General features: G+C 34.9%; 1 protein-coding gene across 1 annotated transcript in view; it reads left to right on the top strand.

The window, feature by feature from the left end:
* LOC132697889 (discoidin domain-containing receptor tyrosine kinase B-like) overlaps positions 1-23978 on the top strand; it is a gene marked incomplete in the record, with an annotated part of 461835 nt that overhangs the window by 434582 nt on the left and 3275 nt on the right. Inside the window, 5 exon segments of the mRNA XM_060663630.1 lie at positions 1537-1649; positions 3181-3372; positions 20683-20775; positions 20978-21119; positions 21173-21324. Coding sequence (XP_060519613.1) covers positions 1537-1649; positions 3181-3372; positions 20683-20775; positions 20978-21119; positions 21173-21324 — 692 coding nt within the window.

Genomic DNA, 23978 nt, shown 5'->3' with positions numbered 1-23978 from the left:
TATAAATAGGTAAAACTCTTTTATTTAAGATTTTAATCTATTGTACAGGATGCTAGCGATAGTCGTCACAATAATAAAAAACGTAATAGGTGCCCTAAATTTGCAGCTACCAACTGCAGACCCGCATTTAAATTATTAAAGTTGGGCACAATTAAGTATCCCAAAGTATTTTTTAAAAATTTTAGAATTTCTTTTTTTTTTTGGTTTTTTTGGTTTCCACAAAAAAATATTTTCTCCAAAACTTTTAACCCTATCGGCAAAATTTTTTATCCGACGGACCCGGAAGATCCATTGCTATGACTTTATTTCAAGCGTTTTTTCGATTATATACAGGGTTTTTGAATTATGCACAAAAATCTGAAAGACCCTGAACATTGTCCTTTTCCAGAGTAAGTCATAATTCATAAAAAATATATCAAATTGGTTTAAACAGTATTTATATCACATACACTGCTGGAGATATTTGAAAAAATCCATATGAATATCGCTATTTCTCGCACTCCAGCTATGACGTCATTTAGTATTACGGCATACTTCATGCTTTCAAAAAACAAGTACTTTTTATGAAAGGAATTAAAAACAGAAGTTATTTAAGCGTTGAAGTTTATTTAATTTCTTGACAAAATGCTAATCGATTTGAAAACCCTTTCAAAACATTGCTCAAAATATTTTTCCCTTATTTCGTGTCTAATTCAAAATTGTAAATCACATGAATTTTGTGGTTTTTGCTTGTTCACTTTTGATTTTAAATATATTGCAAACAGTGAAATATTGAATCGAATAATTGTTCCTACCCACATTTTCCATTAATAAGAACTGTCACTAAATTACAAATTGTTTTATTACAAAGTAACATAAGTAATTAACTGCGTAGCACAGATTGTCGTTAATTTTCTATATCGTTCTTTGCTTGATGATGTTTCCAAATGACACCAAGTTTAAAAAATCTATTTGGGTGTTTCAAAATTCGTATCTTTAATTAATAAGGTAAGATATTAAAAATAAATTTAAATAATAGATATAACCATTATTTCTGTAACGGTTTAAGATATGCTGGAAGATATGCTGCTGCTGCTAACAAAATTTTAATACATTGTGCAGGAGAATGGTACTTATTTTTCTCCGAAAAAATTATTTATGGGGATATTTCAAATTTTTTGGTTGGTTTGGTTAGTTGGCGTTGTTTGGTGTTTCTAGCAAATAATGCAAGTGACAACAACTATGCCGTAAAAATATTGTAAATTGTTTTGAATTTAAGCTATTGCCTATATGGCCCCATGAAAACTATGTTTTTCCGCTTTTACAGAGTCATATTTTCTGAAGGAGGCATTTTGGGAGACACATTCCTTAACTAAGCTAACTTTATTTTCTATTTATCCTAGTATACTTGACATTTGCTCATAGAGGGCCACTTATGAACCGAATATAACGAACTTGCAAAAATTTTTGATTATTTTTTTACCAGGTTGACTGAAAAAAATAAGAAAACAACACAATATTACTCTATTCCTATACCCGCATATTTTTTATTTTCAGGTCCACCTGTGTGAGGCCGAGGGACTGCCGGACTTCAACGGCGGCTCGTCATTCCATAAAAAGCAGCTAGTAATAGTCAAGAGTTTGTGGCGGGGCTGTGGGGACGGCAAAAGGTAAAATATTTCTTATGTGCCCTCATTTACGGCGTGTTTCGCATTGACGGGAATCAATTCACTGCATCTTTTGAAAAACAAAAGACGTGTCATTTCCCTGACATTCTATGAATAAAAAATATGCCCAAAAATTGTAACAATAATAATAAAAATGACGGTCTTTATTTGAGTTATAAACATAACAAGTTAATATTTTGGCAATGTACTAAAGATAAGTATGACTATTAAAATCATATAGCTGCTAGACACATAGAGGCACTGCCTATGCTGACATTACAGGAACTCATGAGAGTGGACCCCCATTTACCACTGTCATAAATAAATTCATTTTGTTTTAACTAATGGCGAACTGTGAAATTTTCTTCCAGAAATGTGCCTCCTATAGACAGAAATTACAAGCGATATTTCTGATGCTTCTAATAGTAAGAATTAAACTTGTAGCTTAATTGCTTTCTTATATTTCCTGGAATTCTTGTACAGGAAACATCCTAAAAATGTAGGGAATTCTGTTTAGTAAATTCACATGTACATAGTTGTGTTAGATTGCTAAATGTCAAATGTCAAATATCATCACTCTTTGTCTTTTGGTCCTTATATTTGCCACATTTGCTGTAACTTCGTGAAAGAACAAAGTATTGACAGCACAAATTATACAAGTTTGTGAGTACGGTACGGAGATAATGACAGTAAAAATGGTAATTATTCGGATTTCAGAGATTGATGTTGCGTTCTTATAAAAATTAATCAAATCAACTCGGCGGCGCATCAATTTTTAGCGCAGTAGCGCCACTATATGGTTAAAATACATGAATTTCTATTTTGCAAGTCCTCACAAACAAACAAAAATATAATACAACGTTCTTGAGAGAATCAAACATAAGGTAATAATAATAATATTTCAATTAGAAATTTTTTAATTCGTTTTATCAAGTAGTTTGTAAAAAAGTTTAGTTTTAAACCCTTTGAGGTCGCTTAAGTTTTTCATTTTATTTGGTAAATTATTTACACATGAAACAATGTTATATCAAAATGAGCGTTTAAACAGCGTAATTAAAGAGGTATGGAGGAGATTTTCTACTTAGTATTTTGGCATACATTAATTTCAAATACAATAAACATTATGATAGAAACTTTACAATTTAACTTAACTTAAACAAAATAATATTTTTTAAGAATTTTCTTTTAAATATCTTTTCAAATGTTGAGGATTTCGACGGCTTTTGAGGATTTTGCACATGCACCTTTGAATTTCGGTTAGTTTAGCAGTTATCGTTACTTCGTATCGTTCCCTTTAGTATCCTTATCTTTTGTACGAGGAGTGGCAATTAGAAATCGATCAGACATTGGAAATAAATTCTGCTAGAAGATCGGACCTGCCTAGTAACGGGGTTATTACGCACAGCTTTCGATAGGGCAAAACCGATTTTGCAAATTCAAAAAAAGGCCATTCCGAAGGAGTAACTTGATTTCCGTATAAAAGAGGACGTTCTTGGACGTGCGAATTTCGAACTACGTTGTTGATTTTGTTTAGACACGAATTTCTGAGGGAAACCAGCTGGTTGGCGGGCCTCAGGGATCCCAACTTGGCGAGGGTGGTGGGACTGTGCAGTCAAGACGAGCCGATGTGCGCTCTATTGGAGCACTCGGAGCCCGGCGAGCTGCCCAAGTTTCTATCGAAACTGGTCGTGGACGAGAATGGCAGTCCCGTAGGACCCTCCGTCAGGTACGTTCCCGATACATTAAGAACGCTCTTTCAAGCTGTTTTTGTATAAAATACCAAGCATTTGAAGAGCGTTCGTTGCAATCGAATAAATTTAGAGAGATCCTATCGATTAAAATCCATAGCTCAGCCGAAATCCAGATATTCAGTTTTAAAATGCCTTTTATCGAACAGGTCCGTACTGGTTGGCAATAAAATCCTCCTTTAAAAAATGTTATTATAATTTTTTTTTCAATTTTTTCATTCGTCAACGTTACAAAAAGTAAATATACATACAAAATGAGTTTCAGAGAGTTGTAAGAGAAAGGAGGGAAGTGCCGAAGGTGATTTTTATGGTAGTAAATACGCGCATTCATTGTGACACTACAACAGTTCAGTGAAAACTTGTCGTTTTAATTGTTTACCTTTTATATCAAATATTTTGGTAAGTTTTGCATAAAGTTCATGTTTTCCACATTGGATTTAAGTATTTGATGTGTAGTTTGAGTTTTTTTTCTTAATAGAGTCAATAAATATAAAATAGAAATTTGAAAGTTGATTTAAAATTAATTTTATGTGATTTTATGTTACAAAATGCCACGGAAATTCCACAGATTGTTTTTGCTACATTTTTTGGCAATACATACTATAAACATAGCGACATGTCATGACCGATCTGGTTAAAACAGCTTAGAATCTATATTTTCGATTTTCTATCGATGAGCGACATAAAAGTTGGTTGCCAAAAGTATGCTGCAATAGCTGCTCAAGAACGTTGAGAGATTGGCTTGAAGAAAGTCACAAATCCATGCCGTTTTCAATGCCAATGATTTGGAGTGAGCCACAAAATCATGAGAATGATTGTTATTTCTGCATGACATCTACACGAGGATTCTCGAAAAAAAATAGAGATACGATTGTTTATCCGAACGTCCTATCTGCAAAGAGACCAATTCCTCGTGATAAAGACACTCCACCTCCAGTTCCACCAGTTAATGAAGAGGCTGAAAATAAAAATATTTCAGGTCTACAATCTCAATCGAGTTTTCTTTCTGGTAGTACATCTTCATCTTCATACACTTTATCTGGATGTTCATGTCCATCTACAGAACCTCATTTACTTGAACAAGGCGACTTAAATGATCTTTTTAGTAACTCGGATCAAGGTTAAAACAGTGGAATCTATTGGCTAAAAGTACCAGAGTTTCATATTTTCGTACGAAGCAAGAAAGTTTTACAAGTTACTTCTCCAAAGAAGATGATTTGGTATATTGTAATGATGCTGCAGGGCTTCTTCAAGAACTAAGTTTTCCAGAAGATTCTAGTGACTGGAGACTTTTTATTGATGCTTCAAAAATAAGCTTGAAAGCCATAATGGTAATAAATACCCATCTGTCCCATTGCACATACTACAAGCATGAAAGAAAATTATGCAAACCATGAGGTATTACGTGAGAAAATTAAATATTCTCAATACCCATGGAATATTTGTGCTGATTACTTATTTAATTCAAAAATTTTGACCTACCTCAAAACTTCTGACTTATTTCATAAAATTCCGACTTAAGTCATAATCTCTGATCTATTTTCCAGAAATTGTTACTTGTTGTTTAGATATTCTGACCTAACTCAAAAATTTTTACCTACTTCGAAACTTCTGACGTATTTCATAAAAGTTCGGACTTAAGTCATAATCTCTGATCTATTTTCTAGAAATTCTTACTTGTTGTTTATATATTCTGACTTCACTCAAAAATTTTGGCTTCCCTCAAAACTTCAGTCTTATTTCATAGAAATTCTGACTTCCGACAAAAATGTTGAGTTGCTTTTCAGAAATTTTGACTTATTTTCCAAAAATTCTAACTTATTTCTCAAAAATTCTGACTTAACTCAAACATGCTGAGTTATCTCTGACCTTATGGGTGATTGTCCAGAAATTCTGAGTTAGTTCAGAAATTTTCAGTTAATTCCCAGAAATTCTGATCCATTTTCCAAAAATTCTAATTAAACTCATATATTCTTAACTATAATTTAAAAATTTTGACCTACCTCAAAATTTCTGACATATTTCATAAAAGTTCTGACTTAAGTCCTAATCTCTGAGCTACTTTCCAGAAATTCTTACTTGTTGTTTAGATATTCTGACTTAAGTCAAAAATTTTGACTTCCATCAAAACTTCAGACTTATTTCATAGAAATTCTGACTTATGGCAAAAATTTTGAGTTGTTTTTCAGAAATTTTGACTAATTTTCCAAAAATTCTTACATATTTCTCAAAAATTCTGACTTATCTCAAACATGCTGAGTTAACTCTGGCCTTATGAGTGATTGTCCAGAACATTCTGAGTTAGTTCGGAAATTCTAAGTTATTTCCCAGAAATTCTGATCTATTTTTTAGAAATTATAATTGAACTCAGAAATTCTTAATTATTTGCCAGAAATTCTCTCTCTCTCTATCTCTCTCTCTCTTTCCCTCGTTCCTTGAAATTACTAAGGTAAAGCAAACATCGGGAACGGTTTCCTCTAGAAATACAATCCGTTTAACACCGTCAAAACGACGCCCCCCTTCGCGAAATTACGACCTATCGGTCCGGAAATTACCGAACGTGATCCCACCGAACCCTTTTATACATTCGTCGTATCAAAATATAATTCGAATTTCTCATCTGCCGTTATTATGTTTCCGAATAATTTATAAGGCTTTGGTAAGCGCCGCGGCGCGTTTCTGTGCGGTTTCGTTTCCCGGCTAAAGAGGACGCCGAACGGGGAAACATAAATTCTCATTGGCTGGAGGCGGATTATGTGTCTTTATTATTAACATGGCGCAGGGGGCGGGGAGGCCACGGCGGACGAATAATTTGAAATTAGTCCTATAGGTTTTATAAGAAAAACGCGGGCAATACGGCGGGGGTTTTTGTTTTTAATTTGATATTTATTCGCGATAAGCAACTCCGGACCACTCGGATTTGTCTCCGGAAACTACACGCGGTGTTTCCCAAGTCCAGGTAATTTCATAAAAAAACCTTCAAAAAAGGCTCTAAAAATTCCAATTTATATTTTGAACGGTATACACATCATCGAGCTGTCATCACATTTTGACAAAATAAAGTTTGTTTTTACGTCCAATATCGATTCGAAAGGCAGGTTTTCCTTGTGGATATCGAATGCTTCAGATGAGTTGTTTCGTCAAGTGTTTTAGCTAAAGGAACATTTTATTCGAACGATAAGATATAAAGCAGTAGAAACAACAAACTATGGCAAATAAGTGTCCGTACACTTTAGTAAATCACTATTCAGAACTGCAGGTAGGATATTTTATCAAGTCAGCTTGTATCAAATTTCGCTTAAACAAAAAAATCCTTCAGAGATATTAGTAAAATAATTAAAAAATTACAATTACAGTATGTGATAAATCAATACAAATCCACCGGATCTTATAAAGTGCGGCCACGCTCTCTGGTCGTCCCAGGAAGTTCACTGCACGGGAAGGGTCGTTGTGAAAAAAATTAGAATTAATTCTAAAACAAGCGCTCCAAAACTTGTAGAGGAAATCAGGGAAGAGTTAGAATGATTAGAAACTGCTTGCATCGAGCAGATTATCGCGGCCGCGTTGCGAGAAGGAAACCGTTAATTTCGGAAAAAAATCGAAAAAAAAAGTTTGAAATTTTCCAAATAACACGTTTTGGGAAAACGTTATCTATAGTGACGAAACAAAAATTAATCTGTTTGGGTCAGATGTTCGGGATAAAGTTTGAAGCATGTGGAGGTAATGTTTCATTGTGGGGGTTCATGTCAGCTAAAGGGGCAAACAATTTAGCTTTTATTGACGGAATCACATGACCAATTGAACATCCTAAAGAATAACTTAACCAAAGTGTTGAAAAACTTAACCTTGAGAGGGCTATTTATTCTCCGGATGTTAAACCTGTGAGAAGCATTAAAGCGACGAGTGAAGGAACATAAAGTTACGAGTACAGACCTCAAAAATAGGATAAGAGAAGAGAAGACTTATTTGAAATAGTTTCTTGCTTCTAAAACTGACTTATTTTCTTATCGTTTAAATAAAATGTTTCCAATGATTTTTATTTTATTTTGTATTTAAATGTAAGTGAAAGAGGAAACTGAAAGAAAACTGAAAAAATACTATATATACGAAAACTTTTTTGACCGACTGAGCTTTTAATTTAAATTTTTGTTTTTACTCTTTTCTTGTTTGTATTAAAAGTTCACTTAATTATTAGTGTCTTTAGTAAGTTGTGGTCGAAAAATGTATATTTTTCAAAAAAATAAATAAATAAATATGAACATAGCCCCAGAAATGTTTCCTATATTTTTTGGATTAATAAATAAAATATAATAAAAGCGATATATGGCTTTAAGGATATTAAAACCGCACCGAGCTTGCCAGAGATGTACGCCCACAAGTTAAAAAGTTTCTACTGTAGCAAAAACTGACTTTTTAATATCGGTCTTCGGAAAACTCAGATAAAAGAAAAAACATATCACATCATAATACAATGATCATATTGAAAATTTAAGAATAGTAGAAAAGATGATAACAGGAAAGAAAAAAAATTGGAGAAGAATAAGAAAACTAATAAAACGCAAACAATAATCAAAGGAGACAAAATAAAAGCAAGTGAAATAATAATAAGATTAAGAAAAATAAATTAAAAAGAACATCATAATTAGGTGAATGCGTATTACAAGTAATGATTATGATTATATTGTTTTTCTAATTTGTTGCGAATGGTTTCTAAATTATTCAGGAGTTAAGATGTCTAAAATATGATTCGTTTCTTTTTGATTGTTAATTTTTGAGAAGTATTGATGATTTTTATTAGAATAAGTGCGATTTTGTAGAGAGATTTGTTGTCGTGCCTATGTGCTGAAGCAATGCCTCTTACATAACATTATATTTTTATAAAAATGTATGTACTGGTCTTATTTTTCCCTTATTTTAAATTGAAAATGTTGCAAAAAAGTACGGGTTATCAAAAACTTTTCTTCCCACTTTCATTTGGTAAAAAATTTTCATTTAGAATGTGCCCGCCTAGTTGCAGATTTCAATATTAAATAAAAATTTAAAATAAAAGAAAAAAGGCGAAAAACACTACTATTCTGTGTAGAATTATATCCTGAATCCAAAAATTTTATATCAGCAATGTAGATAGTAAATAGAACAGGCCCAAGGATCGAACCTTGTGGAACACCACACCTAATTGGCTGACACAGTATCCTGAAACTTCATACATTGAAGTCTATTAGTCAGATAATTACGTAACAGATGTGCAACTCCCTCCGAAAATGTGAAATTGCAAGTAACAAAGCAGGATTTAGTTTATCGAAGGAGTATTAGGGCATTCAGTTAACCTTAGATTTTTTAAACTTACCGAAACCCTTATTTTTTAACGAAATTATTTTTTGGATAGAAAAAGTTAACCAAAGAAGTTTCTCGTTTTAGATTTTTAATCCCTTCAAAGCTACATAAAAAATATTTAGCAAAATATCGTTTGAGATTTTGACTTTTTGGTTGAGATCCCAAACTGAAATCATGTCCTCGCTTAACTCATTTTCCCAATCCAAACTTATTGACGAACTGTCATCGGCCATGTTGTTCGTTGAATATAGCAAGGTCATTGGTTAATAGCGATATATTAAATCTCGCGCTTGCGCATTTTGAATGGACTTTCTCAATTATATACGATTAAACCATATATCCAAGAGTTACCAGAAAATCTAGCATCGGTAATAAATAATTATTAATATCGGTGAGACACGCCATAACCGCCCATACGTTTCGACGCGGCAATAACAAAAAGTTAATTGAAGTTTATTTGTTATTTTAAACCGCAATTAAAACGCACCGAAATAAATTTAATCAAAACAAACCGAGCGGAACCTATTTAGAGAAAATCGAAAAAAAAAATTGCGGTCCGTCGAAAATTCGCCCGATTTATTTTTTTTTTTTTGCTTTTGTTTTCATCACATCATTGCTCGTAAATCCAGCCTAGGGATGTTCCGATACCATTAAAGTTACTCATTTCGATAGTACTCAAATCTTTTTTCGATACTACTCAAATAAATACGCCTAAAGTATCGATACTTACTCATATCGATACTTTTAGAAAGTTATTATTTTTTTATTTATTTTAAGGGAACTAACAATGAACGTTGAAGAACAATAATTAAAACAAAACTAAGAAAGAAAAAAAAACTTTTGTTATAATGGTTTGCGTCACCTTAAGCACGTACTTTAAACAAAAAACTCCATCATAACATTGGAATAATAAGCCGATGATTACAATAAATAAAATTATTCGTAAGCAATCTCTTGTATGTTTGACAATTTATGTTGGTTGGCAATGAAAAAAAATGAAGGGCGGACATCTTTCTCGCTTTTGGCTCAGGCGCGGTCGAGTGTTCGGCTTGGCTGGCGCGAGACAACGCGTCACCATAGATCAGATAGAGATGTTTGTCTGATGCGTTCGGTTTTTTTTTTTAATGGTGAGGTTGATTAGATTTGATACCAAGTACTTTTGTTTCGATACCGAGTAAGTATCGCAAAATTGGTTCGATGCTATAAATACTTGGTATCGAATCAAAAGTATTGAGTACCTACTCGTATTTACTAGTATCGGAATCAATTCAAACTTCAATTCGTAGATTTTGAACATGGCAACAATCGACGAATGCGGCGGTGCGCTATCAGGATGAAACAAAATTTTCGTTTTCAACAAATTAGGCCGTTTAATTTGCATCTCGTGCTTCAAACATTGCTTAGTATTGACCAGTGATAGCCTGACCTTTTTCAATGTAATTAATGTATATAATTCGTCTCGCATCTCAAAAAAAAAACAGTAGCAATAACCTTGTTTACTGATAAAATTGTTTAAGCCTTCTTTGGAGATGGTTCCCCACTGTTCCTTATTTTCAGGAGTGTAGTGATAGTCCCAAATCTCATCGATAGTTATGAATCGACGTATATTTTACCGTCTCAAATATTGGAAAGAAATGAAGAGTTTTCAAGAAGTCGTCCAACAATTTTTTAAATGAAACCATTTTTTATTGACGATGTTTTTAAATCTAAGGCGTCTTATCGATTCATAATAAATAAAATCATAAAAAATAATCCAAATCGATCGAAAATGCCCAGAATAGCGATATTTAAAGTACCTGAACTCGATTTCTCTTTGAATTTAAGATCCTCGATGCCTTCGTTGAAGAGCTCAAAAAGTTCCCATTTTCTTATTTTCTATTTATGTAAAAATACTTGCATAGAGCTAAATGAGTGGCATAAATACCATCTCGGATTCCCATATTGGTGATACGTAGAGACCTAAGTCGCGGTAAAGATTGTTGGGTTGTTTATAGATTTCTATAGACTCTCGGATTTTTCGTTGGTAGAAGAATTGATTAAACGCAAGATCTTTAGTTTAATCGAGTAAAATATTATGATGAGTTTATTTGTCTTAGCCGTTAGGCTCTTTCATGTTCTCTGAGCCTAGTTGATATTTTTCTTCCAATGTATTCTTTACCGCATATACATGAAATGCTGTAAACTCCTGGCATCTCAAATGGAATTTTGTCTTTGACGGACCGAAGATGTTGAGAGATTTTTGGTATGTGGTCAGTGATGGTTCGAATGTAAGGAAGCACTGGCAAGTGTAGGATTGCTTCGGCCTCATTGTTATTGGAGGCTTGCGGTGAAGTGTTTGTTTTTTGGAACGCTTAATATCTTTAATGTGGAAATTATTAGAGAGAAGAGCAGAAGTAAGCTGTTTTAATTCTATTTTCAGAAACTCTGGCTGAGATAGTATTACGGCTCTTTAAACAAGAGAGTGTATAACCTATGATTTTTGAGCCGGATGGTGATGTGATTTTCTGTTAACACAATGACCCAATGTTATGTCTAATTTTCTATTGATAAGAATATCTAAGAATGTTAGGGTGTATAAAGTTTAAATGTCTAAGAAAATCTACTAGGGTTTCTTGACCACGAGGCCAAATAACAAAAGTATCCATAACTTTGGTTTTAGGTAAAAGGTATCGAAACATTTCTTCTCAAAGCCTTCCATAAATAAATTAACGATAACTGGTGATAGTGGAGAACCCATACCTGTTAGGGACGTTTGTTCAAAGTGAGAAGGTTTGGTTCCAGATTCTCGGACTTTAATATATCTGAAATGATGTCTAGAGTTTCAGGAATAGAAACTTTGGTAAAGAGGGATTCTACGTCGAAACTAACTAGAATATCTTGTGTATCTAATGTAATGTCAGTTTTCTCTGTAAGCGGTTTTATTAAGGAAGCTGTGTATATTGGTAGAGAATATATTGGAGAACCAATGGTGCGGACAATAGGTCGAAGGGGTAATCCTGATTTGTGGATCTTTGGGAATCTGTAGAGACGAGGGATTTTCGAGTTTTTTTAAGTTTTTTTAGGTGACAGATTTTTTCACGGAGTCTGATGGAAAAGAAGCCTTAATGCCTTATAGTCACGTATTGTTTTTCTTGTATTAATTAATTTTGTCTAAATTTTTCTCTAAATATCTTAATAACAACAACTTTTTTTTGAGGGAATTGGAGGTGAAATCTTTTACGGACGCCCTGCGTGGCAAGTATGGGTCTCCCCGGCAAGTTGTGCAATAGAGGTTTACCCACTAAAACACCCCCAATCTACAGCCTCGGCTTCTAGGACCCTTAGCTGTCAATCTCAATTGCATTCACACATAAGCCGGTCAACTATACCTCACATATCACACTTAGGAAGAGGTTCACCGTTAAGGAGATGTTTGTGGGTAAGAGGGTTGTGTATCCTGTAGATCCTCTGAGAGCTCTCACTGCTTCATGTCAGGGTAGATCTTTGCCGTTACTTCTGGTATTGTTTTTCGAAACAAGGTGTTACTATAACAGTTTCCAGTTGTCCTCATTATCATCTATCAGTTCTCTCGGTAGCTTAACTTCAATTTTTTCGAAATACTCTGCATCTCACTGCTAAAAGACGTGTAATTCTTCTTCGACTGGAGTACGCGTGTATATCCGAGAATAAAAATTTATTGTTCGGGTTTTTTGGATATGCTTTCACAGTCGTTATATATGTTCTCATTGCTATTTTTCTTAGTAGGTTTAGTTGCATCAATCCAGATCCACAGTTTCCACAGCTTTGGACTGGTGTTGTTGGAGAAACACCCAGGCAATATCTAATTCCTAAAATTTGAATACGATCTTGCAGATCTAACAAGCTTTTCTCGCAGATGAATAAACAATACAGCGATAGGCAATTTTTGATTATGGCTGTATTGAGGTTGTGTAATGACGTAATTACTAATTACATTAACAGCTGACTGTAGCACTTTTGTTATGCCTCCAACCTTTTTACCCCTGCAGAAGAACGCTTTTTTATTTTTGATCTCTTTTTCCGAAAGCTTCCTGTATATGATATACGTGTCAACTTTTGAAATAAATTAATAGCATGAGATTGAAACGGACTCCATATCTTCGCAGCGACGATGTCAAATGTTTCGTTGAATCGCCATTTTGAATCTCCGCGACATGTTGCAAACTCGATGATACGGAATGCGCGGCGTTGTCAAGTTTGTCGGTATAAAAACGCGGCATCATATACGAAAATACAACGGATTCGTTTTGGTCTTTTGTGAGGCGGCAGTCGCGAAATGGATTCGACAGCGGAGTTTTTGTATCGAGTGCTCTTTTATCGTCAAACGACTACATTGTTCTGTCATAACCGGTCGTTAAACGCTGAATATTGAAACTTTTCGGAGAGCTTTGAGCACTATCTCTCTCTATTTATTTCGCGTTCATTTTTTTGTTCCTGCGAAGTGGTCGGAACGATTTGTTCCCCGGGTTCGTGATAATCTTGGTCTATGCACTGACGTATCATCGACCACGCCTGGAATTTACAAAGTGTTTCTCGAAAAAGTTTTTGAAAAGTTTCTGATAGCTTTCATTCGACTCTTACTAACCTCGGATGCTACTAGTTTTAATTCTTACCAGCTTTAACTTTTAGTAGTTTTGGATCCTCTCCTGGAGAGCCTTGGCTCTTGCAGCTTCGGAGCTTACTAGTTTTAACTCATGCAAGTATACAAGGAGTTTTGGAACTAACTAGTTTTGAATCATATTCGCTGTAGGCTTCAGAAGCGTTGAATCCTTCCATTATAATCTTGGTCTATCTGTGGAGTTTCCAAGGAAACGACTAGAGTTGAAGAATTTTTATGTGCAAAAAGCTCCTAGTAGCTTTGGTTTGCTCTTACCAGCTTTGATATTTAGTAGTTTTAACTCATGCAAGTCTACAACTTTGGAATCTTACAGGACTTTAGGAGTTTTGGAACAAACTAGTTTTGATTCATATTGGCTTTGGGTTTCAGAAGTGTTGAATCCTCCCATTATCATCTTGGTCTAACCGTGGAGTTTCCACCACTCTGTGACCTTGTCTCACAAAAATGCAACAAGAAGGAAACGACTAGAGTTCAAGAATATACACTACTAGCTTTGGTTTGACTCTTACTAGCTTTAACTATTACTAGTTTTGCATCCCCTCATTGAGAAATTTGGCCCTTGTTAGCTTCGGACCTTACTAGTTTCAACACTTGCGAATCTACTAGTTTTAATTCGTTCTAGCCTTGAATCATATTCGCTTTAAGTTTTAAAAGTATTTCTGCCATTCTCGTCACCTTGATTCACAAAAATGCGACAGGGAGGAAACGACTAGAGTGAAAGAATTTTTACTTGCAAAAGCGTTGGTTTGACTTTTACTAGATTCGGATGCTACTAGTTTTGACTTTTCGGAGCTTACTCGTTTTAACCCTTACTAGCATTGAATTTCAGTAGCTAGGATTGACTGTTAGAATTGGGTTCGGATTAGAATGTTACTTAGCTTTAACCCTTGCTAGCTTTGCTTTCAAAATGATTTTTCAACATTTCTAAAATTTGTAGGTAAACCAAATCGCAGACGAGTTTTAGGATTATCCGCTTAAAACGCTTAAAAATGTAATGCTGGATAATTTACAATAATATATATTATATAATTTATTACAGATTAATAAAAGTGATGAACTGAGGAACTGCCTTTTTTCTATAGTGGTCTTATTAAGGGTTATATCCTTCAATCAACAGCGTTATCGAGGTGCCAAATTTATTTCTTAGGGTTCTTTTTTTCTTATTTTTTTAACGCTATACTAGTTATCGACCATTTTAAACTTGGCTTAAACCCATTGAATATGAATTCAGTTTTTGGGGCAATCTAGTTTCTCCAGAATAAAAAATTCCAAAATAAATCAAGGTTTCAAGGCTAAAAATTCCATCCAAAGACTGTTCTCTACTATCTGGCATTCTAATGGACAACAGAGTTGCCCGAAAGATGTGCGAGGGTCGAAAGGGAGGACGAACGTTGATTTTCAGTTTGCGTGTGTCCCGGTTAAATCTAATTTTCAGCTAATTACGTTTTATCAGAGTGTCGTTAACGGGATCACGCGGATCAAAGGCTTAGCTCTAATTAGGGACCCTACGAAGAACTATTGAAAAATGGGTGTTAATGAGAGACCGTTCTATGCGTTACTGTCGACACTATAGAAGATTAAAGTCGCACATTGTATCGACGTCAGATTTTTAAGTGAATTAAAAATTTGATGTCCATACCCACGGGACGTTGGAATCGGATACTCTCTCGCTAATTTTACTCTATAATTATATTGCCATTAGTGGCACTTTGATCCTGTTTGCGATGGTAAAATTGACAGAAAAATTAGTTTCATGTGGGTCTACAATTCCACCTTTGTCTTATCAAAAAATTCACTAACTAAATCACTTACATAAAATGTGGCTCCTTGCTGATTGCAGAGTGTATTATCATTTACACAAGAGTGGTTGAGCCTTCCCAAATTAAAATTCCAAATTCCCAATTAAAATATTCACCCAAAATCAAATTGGAGAGGAAGAAATATGCAGAATGCAGGTAATTAGGAAAGTAAAAAACAAATAATAATAATAAGCTCGTAAATAACTATCAACAGAAAATAATTCTCGATAGATAGATTCGTTTTCCGGAGTTCCACAGTGCTCCATATTGGGACCTACAATTTGCACAGCGTTTCTGGGCAGGTATTTGAGTTTTGCAAAAACAACGATGCAACAAGTTGATAGAAAACTATGAACTACTTTACTCTTTGCTTCTAAATCTCAAAAATTTCAGGACTTACTATTTTCTACAAAAAAAAAAAAGAATCGACCATCATAAATAGTAGTCTGCTTAGTCTTTGCAGTAAGAATACTAATTTTTTTATAGCCAGAAATCTAACCTACGATTTGAAAAGCACATCTCTTAGTGAATTAAGAAATCATTCTGAAATCATCAGTTGGCAACATTCATAGAAAGAAATGGTACCGATGATCACAATTTGAGCGTAAGCTCCATTACACAGAAAAGTAACTGTCCTTGTTGATTAACATTAATTAAATATTCTTGTTTCTCTGTTGATGGATATTTTTTTTATTCTTATCTCTAGATTGCAGTTTATATTTACCTAGATATATGTATAATTGTTGCGTGATATGTAACGCTACTTACCTGGTTAAGTGGAACAACAACAACTCCATTATTATTATTATTATTATTATTATTTTAATTATTTATTTTTTTTTTTTATTACTCTCTTTTCCACACGAACAGGGTATAATAAGAATAATTCGAGCTGTCGTCTTTAGCCTTTCGGTCTCGTCGATAGCGATCGAACTGCCGACGCGGGCTAACGTCTCCACAATTCTTTTTAAACCCCTAATATTGTCACATATATATATACTTTATATATACTTTTTAATTTATATTTGTTTATTTTTCACCCTTTCTCGGCGACAAAAACAGGCATTGGGCTTCGCCCCCCGCCCCCCCGCCACGGAAATGCTCCTCGACAATTCGGTGAAGGTTAAGGTTTTTAATTAAAATAAACATAAAATATCCATTAAAATTAATTAGACGAAATTAGGGTGGAAATTAAGATACATAAAACCAGACCTCTCGGTGTCGTTAACACTTCGCCATCCCCGCCCCTCCGCCACCTTCTTTTATCCTGGAGGCTTTTCGCGAGAAACTTCGGCAACAAAACCTCACAACTTTGCGAAAACATGAAGAGAAATACGCTTTGGAAATAAATCCCGCCATCGGAAATTTCAAAACTGAATTAAGAGTAAACTCGACATGATAACTAATTTTACGAGAATAGAAAAATAAATTGAAGTAGATATTTATAAAGCTAAATCAGCATCTTCGCTGCAGAATTGCAGAATTTGAGAAGTGGTTTGATCTCAATCTCTCTATAGGAAATGGTGCGCACTTGATAAGATTTTTAACAAATTCAGCCCGTCTGCCTCTTGGAGGGTGTATAATTAAGAAATTTTTTAGGCATCTAGTGTTTTTCATTCTTATTAGTCGTCTGGTTTCAGGACAAACTATTTAAATCCAATATATAAACATTTATTAATCAATTTAGTAAGTGCAAATCAAATATGCAACTGAAAGTACTACCAACAACCAACAATAGCAACATAAAAATAGTATACAGTATAAATATGAAAGTATCCTGTGTTAAATCACTTAGGAATCAATTTTGGATAATTTATTGCTATAAGAAACCTCAATTTATATACGTCGTTATAGAAATACTACGACAGTATTTTAAGGTTTCCATAGAATTGGAATGTATTTCGTCACTAAATTGAATCATCAACTGAACACAAAAGTTGTAAGAGAGCAGATCTGCAGAGGGCAGCAGTTACTTTCAACACTATGAACCTTCAATTTGGATTGGATTAAAGATAGTTGTGTAATATCGTGCAGAGATTAGAATTTTCATTTTGTACCGCCTTAACAGCACGCCACTCAAATTTCCCGTAAATTCCCGAAAAGACAATGAAAAACGACCCAGAATAACGAGAGCGTTTTCCGTGTTCATTTGCCTTTCGAGTCGTCGCGAGGACGTTATAATTGCAATTTCTCATCTCAATATATCAGTTTGTTCTTGTTTACTGAAACCCATTAAGCCTAAGGACCTTTATTAAACTTCTTCCTCAGTTTCGCTTTGTTTTTCGGCCCGTTCTTAACGTTGAGTGACGCGCAGAAGAGGAAATGATTAACTTCAAAACGGGATTTGTGCTTTTGGCTAATCGGTGGCAACTTTGTTGAAAATTCTACCTTTGCGTTGCTTCCCGACTACTGCGAGGATTTTGTAACAATTTCACAGCCGGGTTAATGAGCTAAAAGTTTGTTAGTTTGTTTGTTTATCGAATTTACGAAACAAATCGTCTCTCATTCATTTTCCAACCGGCGATTAAAAGGAGTACAACGAACGCGTCGCTACGTGTCTTATATTCTCTTTAGAAACACGTAGAACAAGTCCCTGTGACTACTGATAGTATTCGTTTTGGCATTACCTAAAAAAAATTATCTAAATTAATGCTCGGATATTAAATTTTTCAAAAGAAACTTTCGCAGGATACTGTAACACTATTTACAGGTCTTCTGGATTCCTGCACACTGACTCTTTGTTGCGTTCTTATCTGCTTGTAAAAATCCTTCTTAAATCTAGTTTTACTTTAATGAAATAGACCAACCAAGACTCTTCTGTCCCTATATCTTGAAATTGCTTCCGTCTTGTCCAATATATAAGCAGGTATGGTCTGCTCATAGACATAAGAAAGTGACCAATTGCCAAGGGTGGTCATTAACATACAAGCAACAAGATCATTACCTAATACCTGTGTTTAATATTCTTTGGTTTGGTATACTACTTAGTTTAAGTTTCTTAGTAATTATTCTCTATGCAAATTATGCAAAATATGTGCGAGTCTAGTGTATCTCAAGAAATGTGCATCTTCATTGGCGATTCTGTCACATATACTGATCCATTTTTAATTAGCAGATTTACATAGTATTCTTTCTATTTTCGAATTGGTATTAGTTCAGTGATTATTACACTAGTACGTTTGATTATAACCTCAAGGTCATTATTGAACCAACAATGCTTTTTTCCAGAATAAGCTCCTGTTTAGCGCATTTCATAAGGAGGAGATCGATCAGATTAGATAACACCTGTCTCAGATCGAGAATTGTCGTTAAACGTTTTAAAATCAAAACGCAAAATCGAATCTATCAATCAATCATTTCCGCATGAAAACGCGGCGATTGTCAACGCCTTTCTTCACTTGCCAATCGAAGCGCAACAAACACATAATGAACTACGAGTTACCCTCAAGTGCTATCGATTTTGCCGCGATAACGTAGAATGCCACCGCCGTCCCCGCCCCCCGCCATGCCCCCCGCCCAGTTTTCCGTTATACGTTAGCGGAAAACATTAAAGCAAAAAAAAAATCTGTGTTTTGCATCAAGCTCTAATGTACGAAGTTTGATAGATATTAAATTGGAAACTCCTTTTTGGGGAGCGACATCAAACAGAAAAGCAACCATCCCTTGAAAATAGACTTAGCGAAAACGTTCCCCGTTTCTGTTGTGTTTTTTTTCTTCTTCGGGCTGCTTCTGGCCCTAGCGTTTTCTTTTTTGTTCTAGCGTTAAAGTGAATCGGTTTCACTTCAAACGCCTGAGGCTCGATCGATATTCAACGCGCATTTTTCATATGAACCGAATCATTATCGAGTTCACTTGGGTGACTTTTCTTGTAGGGTAATGTTCGATAAATTTACGATAAAATTACGATAAAACTTTATCTTCTTTTAAATATATATCTTAGTAGGCTTCGAAAAAAAAATTGAAGTCTCGCGTCAAATAATTTTTGATTGACAGCATTTTAAACAAGATGCGTCCGAAAAATTGTGGCAAATAACGCAAATTGGGTATAGAGCAGTCATAAAGTTTTTGACAAAAGAAAGGTTAGCACGTAAAATTATTAAAGAAAGACTGGATGGTGTGTACGAACAAAGTTCTCCTTAGTATTCTGTAGTGAAAGAATGGGCAAAACGTTTCCGAATGGCGCAGGAGTCCCTTGAAGATGATTCAAGAACTGGTCGACCAGTGTGGAAGAGGTGGTATTGAGTGATCGACGTTTAAAGGTCAAGGAAATCTCAGAAATTACTAAGCTTTCTGATACAAGTGTTCGTCGAATCCCGCATGATCTTTTAGGTATGCATCAGGTTAATGCAAGATGGGTTCCTATTCAAAAACAACGTGCGCGGTCTTTTTTGGAACCCTGGGGGCCGGAACCGAAGCCTGTGTTAGAAACTATTGTGGCGGGAGAAGAAACTATGGTTCTCTACTATGACCCTCTATCGAAAAATGAATCAATGGAGTGCCGTCGTAAGGGTGAAGCACCTCCAAGAAAATTCAGAGTCAACAAAAAAGGTGATGGCCACGATCTTTTGGGATTGTGAAGGAATTCTTTTGATAGATTTTAAGAAAACTAATACGACTGTCAATGGTAAATATTACGCAACATTATTACATAAATTTGCGAGACATTTTAGAGTGTGAGGTTCCAACAGATAGGTCATCCTCCCTATAGTCCAGATATGGCCCCCAGTGACTATTATTTGTTTGGATATTTGAAAAAGGACTTACGTGGACGGCGGTTTAACCACGAAGTTGAGTTAAAAGAGGCCGTTTTAGCTGATTTTGCAGACAAGCCAAGAGAATATTTTCTTAAAGGGATTGAGTTGTTAATAAAGAGATGTGATAAGTGTATTGAAGTTAAGGGGGATTATAATGAAAAATAATAAAAACAGTTGGCGAAATTTCAGACAGTTGTCGCAAATTTGGTGACTGAAAGTCTTCCCTTCTTCACTGACTGCGAAAGAACCTTCCGATATGATTGACGCCCGTTATCAAGTTTGACGCCTTTAATTAAAGCTTATAAAATTGGAGCTGGGTAAAAGGGAATAATAAATCAAAGAGGGAGTCTCGGCCATGTTAAAGGATTTTAGAATGGTGTGCTGCGAGTGAAGTCGGTAATGTGCAAAATGTTGGTCTGGCGTATTGCACTATAATTTTATGATAAAAAATATTTATTGTCCTCTTCGCAAGAAAACTAATTGCTATTGTTTATTCAGTTGCACATTTTTCATAACTTTTTCTAAATCTATCTTTACTTATTTCTAAATATCTCATGATCATTACACTCTATTTAAACCGACATATCAAGGAAATAATGTAAAACATGCGCTAATTGTCAAGAACTGCATTTTGAATCACAAAATTTGAAAATACTAAGTGGTGATTCTACTCAGTGCATTATTTGAATAGAATATAAGGACAAGAAATGCCCAAAAAACTATATGGATATTTATTTCTTCTAATATTTTTATTTTCATTTTCAGTTACGGCTGCCTGATCTACGTAGCGACCCAGATAGCGTCTGGGATGAAGTATCTAGAATCACTAGATTTGGTCCATCGAGATCTAGCTGCGAGGTAAACCATTCAAAAGCCTTCCACACTTATTTCATTCTTCCCCTTTACACCTTTTCTCTTCTTCTAACTAAATTTCCGTCTTTTTTTCTATTCCTGAACTTAATCGATTTTCTTAGTCCAATAAAGTACTTTCCCAAGTTTTCGTCATCAGTTTTTTATATCTAGTGTTACATACTGCCTCTATTTTACTTCGTCGTTTCAGGAATTGCGTGGTAGATAAAAATTTCACCATCAAAGTGTCCGATCACGCCATGTACTGCGATCGCTACGAAAGCGACTACTATATTAGTGATACGAAAGCAAGACTGCCAATCAGATGGATGTCGTGGGAATCCCTACTATTGGTAAGTAGAGGCGAAATAAAGCGAAAGTTAATCGCACTAAAATAAACCCTTAGGGAAGACAAACGACGAAAAGTGACGTATGGGCCTTCGCCATTACCCTGTGGGAAATTCTCATGCTGTGCACGCAGCAACCGTACGCGGAATTGACCAGCGAACAGGTGATCGAAAACAGCAACCATTGGTACCAAAACGATGGCTGTCAAAGGTAATGGATTTCATAATTTTTTATAATGATAAGTTTTCTAGAAAAAATTTAAGTAATTTTTGAAATTTTCCATTGAAACGCGCGTATCTGGTGATCTGTCAAACTCTATCAAACTTGTGAATGAAAAAAGAAGATTATAAAAAAGTATTCTATTCTAGATACAAACTGTTATACACACCTAATTAATAATTATTGTGTTAGGAGCCGCGAAAACGCAGTTGCCCTCACTGACGTCATAAAACAGTAAATATACCTCATTTTTGCCAAAAAACAAATTATTTTATTATAAGATATAAGGAAACTTTAGATTCGTATGCCATTGCATTTATGAAGAACTTAATTTCTTTTGCTCGCTTATGATTCAACAGGCCACTTTGGTCGCTATTTTTAGCTTAACTTTAACCAGCCTTTTCGAGTGTGTACTCAAATAAAACAAATTAAAGGAAAAGACAAAAGAAATCCAAGTAACTAAATTATTTCCTGATGTATGTAAGAGCATAAGTACCACAGTCATGGAAATGCTATTTGCATTTTCTCGTGCTTTTCTTGAAGTTATTTATTTAAGTTTTTATCGCAATGTTAGCCAGATGGAGTAGGTAAATTCGTCTTGCGATTTAGGTGCTTAAATTACTGCTAGAGGCACCGTATTCTACATATATAATGCTAAAGAAAAACACTTTTCTTGACTCGAACTAGCTAACGTTTCGCTTCTTCACAGCAAACACACACGTAGACGGGTCATATCGTCAACTTAAACTTAAATTTATCATTAAGGCTTCTTCTCTATCAGAATCCGTGAAAAAATCACCTAAAAAAACCTAAAAAACTCTAAAATGACGAGGGACTCCCAAAGATTCACAAACCCGAATTACCCCGACAAACTTGACAACGCCGCGCATTGCGCATCATCGAGTTTGCAACATGTCGCGGAGATTCAAAATGACGATTCAACGAAACATTTGACAACGTCGCTGCGAAGATGTGGAGTTCCTTTCAACCTCATGCTATCAATTTATTTCAAAAGTTGACACGTATATCATATACAGGAATCTTTCGGAAAAAGAGAACAAAAATAAAAAAGCGTTCTTCTGCTGGGGTAAAAAAGTTAGAGGCATAACGAAAGCGCTACAGTCAGCTATTAATGCAGTTATCACGTCATTACGCAACCTCAATACAGCCATAATCAAAAATTGACTATGGCTGTATTGTTTATTCATCTGCGAGAAAAGTTTGTTAGATCTGCAAGATCGTATTCAAATTTTAGGAATTAGATATTGACCGGGTGCTTCTCCAACAACACCAGTCCAAAGCTGTGGAAACTGTGGATCTGGATCGATGCAACTAAACCTACTAAGAAAAATAGCAATAACAACATATATAACGACTGTGAAAGCATATCCAAAAAACCCGAACAATAAATTTTTATTCTCGGATATACACGCGTACTCCAGTCGAAGAAGAATTAGACGTCTTTTAGCAGTGAGATGCAGAGAGTATTTCGAAAAAATTTAAGTTAACCTGCCGGGGGAACTGATAGGTGACAACTAGAAACTGTTGTAGTAACACCTTGCCTCGAAAAACAATATCAGAAGTAACGGCAATGGTTTACCTAGACATGAAATAGTGAGAGCTTTTAGAGGATCTACAGGACACACAACCCTCTTACCCAGAAACATCTCCTTAACGGTGAAGCTCTTCCTAAGTGTGATATGTGAGGTATAGTTGACTGACCGACATATGTGTGAATGCAATTGAGATTGACAGCTAGAAGCCGATGCTGTAGACTGGGGGTGTTTTAGTGGGTAAACCTGGATTGTACAACTTACCGGGGAGTCTCATACTTGCCACGCAGGGCGTCCGTAAAAGATTTCACCTCCAATTCCCTCAAAAAAAAGGTTGTTGTTATTGAGATATTTGGAGAATAATTTAGACAAAATTAATTAATACAAGAAAAATAATAGGTAACCAAAACGGAAAATCCGAGAGTCTATAGAAATCTATAAGCAACCTAACAATCTTAACCACGACTCAAGTCTCTACCTGTCACCAATATGAGAATCAGTAATCATTTAGCTCCGCTCCTCTCAAACAATATAAAAGTTTCAGTTAAGGTCTGAAGAAGCCAACAGGATGAGTGGCGAACCGTTAGCTAGTTCGAGTCAACAAAAACCGACGCAGAAGTTTTATAAAAGGTATTACAGTAGCCTGTGGAAGTTTCTTTGAAACTTCAAAGAAAAACGTTTACAAAAATCTTTTGGTATTTTTTTAATCAAAATTTATATAACATAAGCAAACTGTAAATGTATGTAAATATTCGTTAAATATATTCAGGTCAGGTCTGAGTTGAACAATTCCAATTGGCGCCCCATCTAACGTCGAGAACTTCAACTACTATAAAAGTAGTGAGGAACATTTTTACAGAGACCTCTTTATGGATAAATCACCTTGTTTTTAATCCAAAATGTCACTTGAAAACATCAGCTCTCATTTCGACTGTATTTTAATGGAAGTTTTTGATGATATTTTGACATTTTCAGTAGGATAGTTACGTCACACGTTAGGTAGTGATTGAGTTCGTGTTGTTTCGCAAAATTGTGCTCATCCGTTTTTCCACCGTCTATTACGACTGTTCAATTTACTTTGTCGTTGTTTCA

This window comes from Cylas formicarius, unplaced genomic scaffold (genome assembly GCF_029955315.1).
Source record: "Cylas formicarius isolate icCylForm1 unplaced genomic scaffold, icCylForm1.1 PGA_scaffold_2__14_contigs__length_35257938, whole genome shotgun sequence".
Classification (NCBI taxonomy): Eukaryota; Metazoa; Arthropoda; class Insecta; order Coleoptera; family Brentidae; genus Cylas; species Cylas formicarius.
This window is presented reverse-complemented; position numbering and strand designations above follow the sequence as displayed.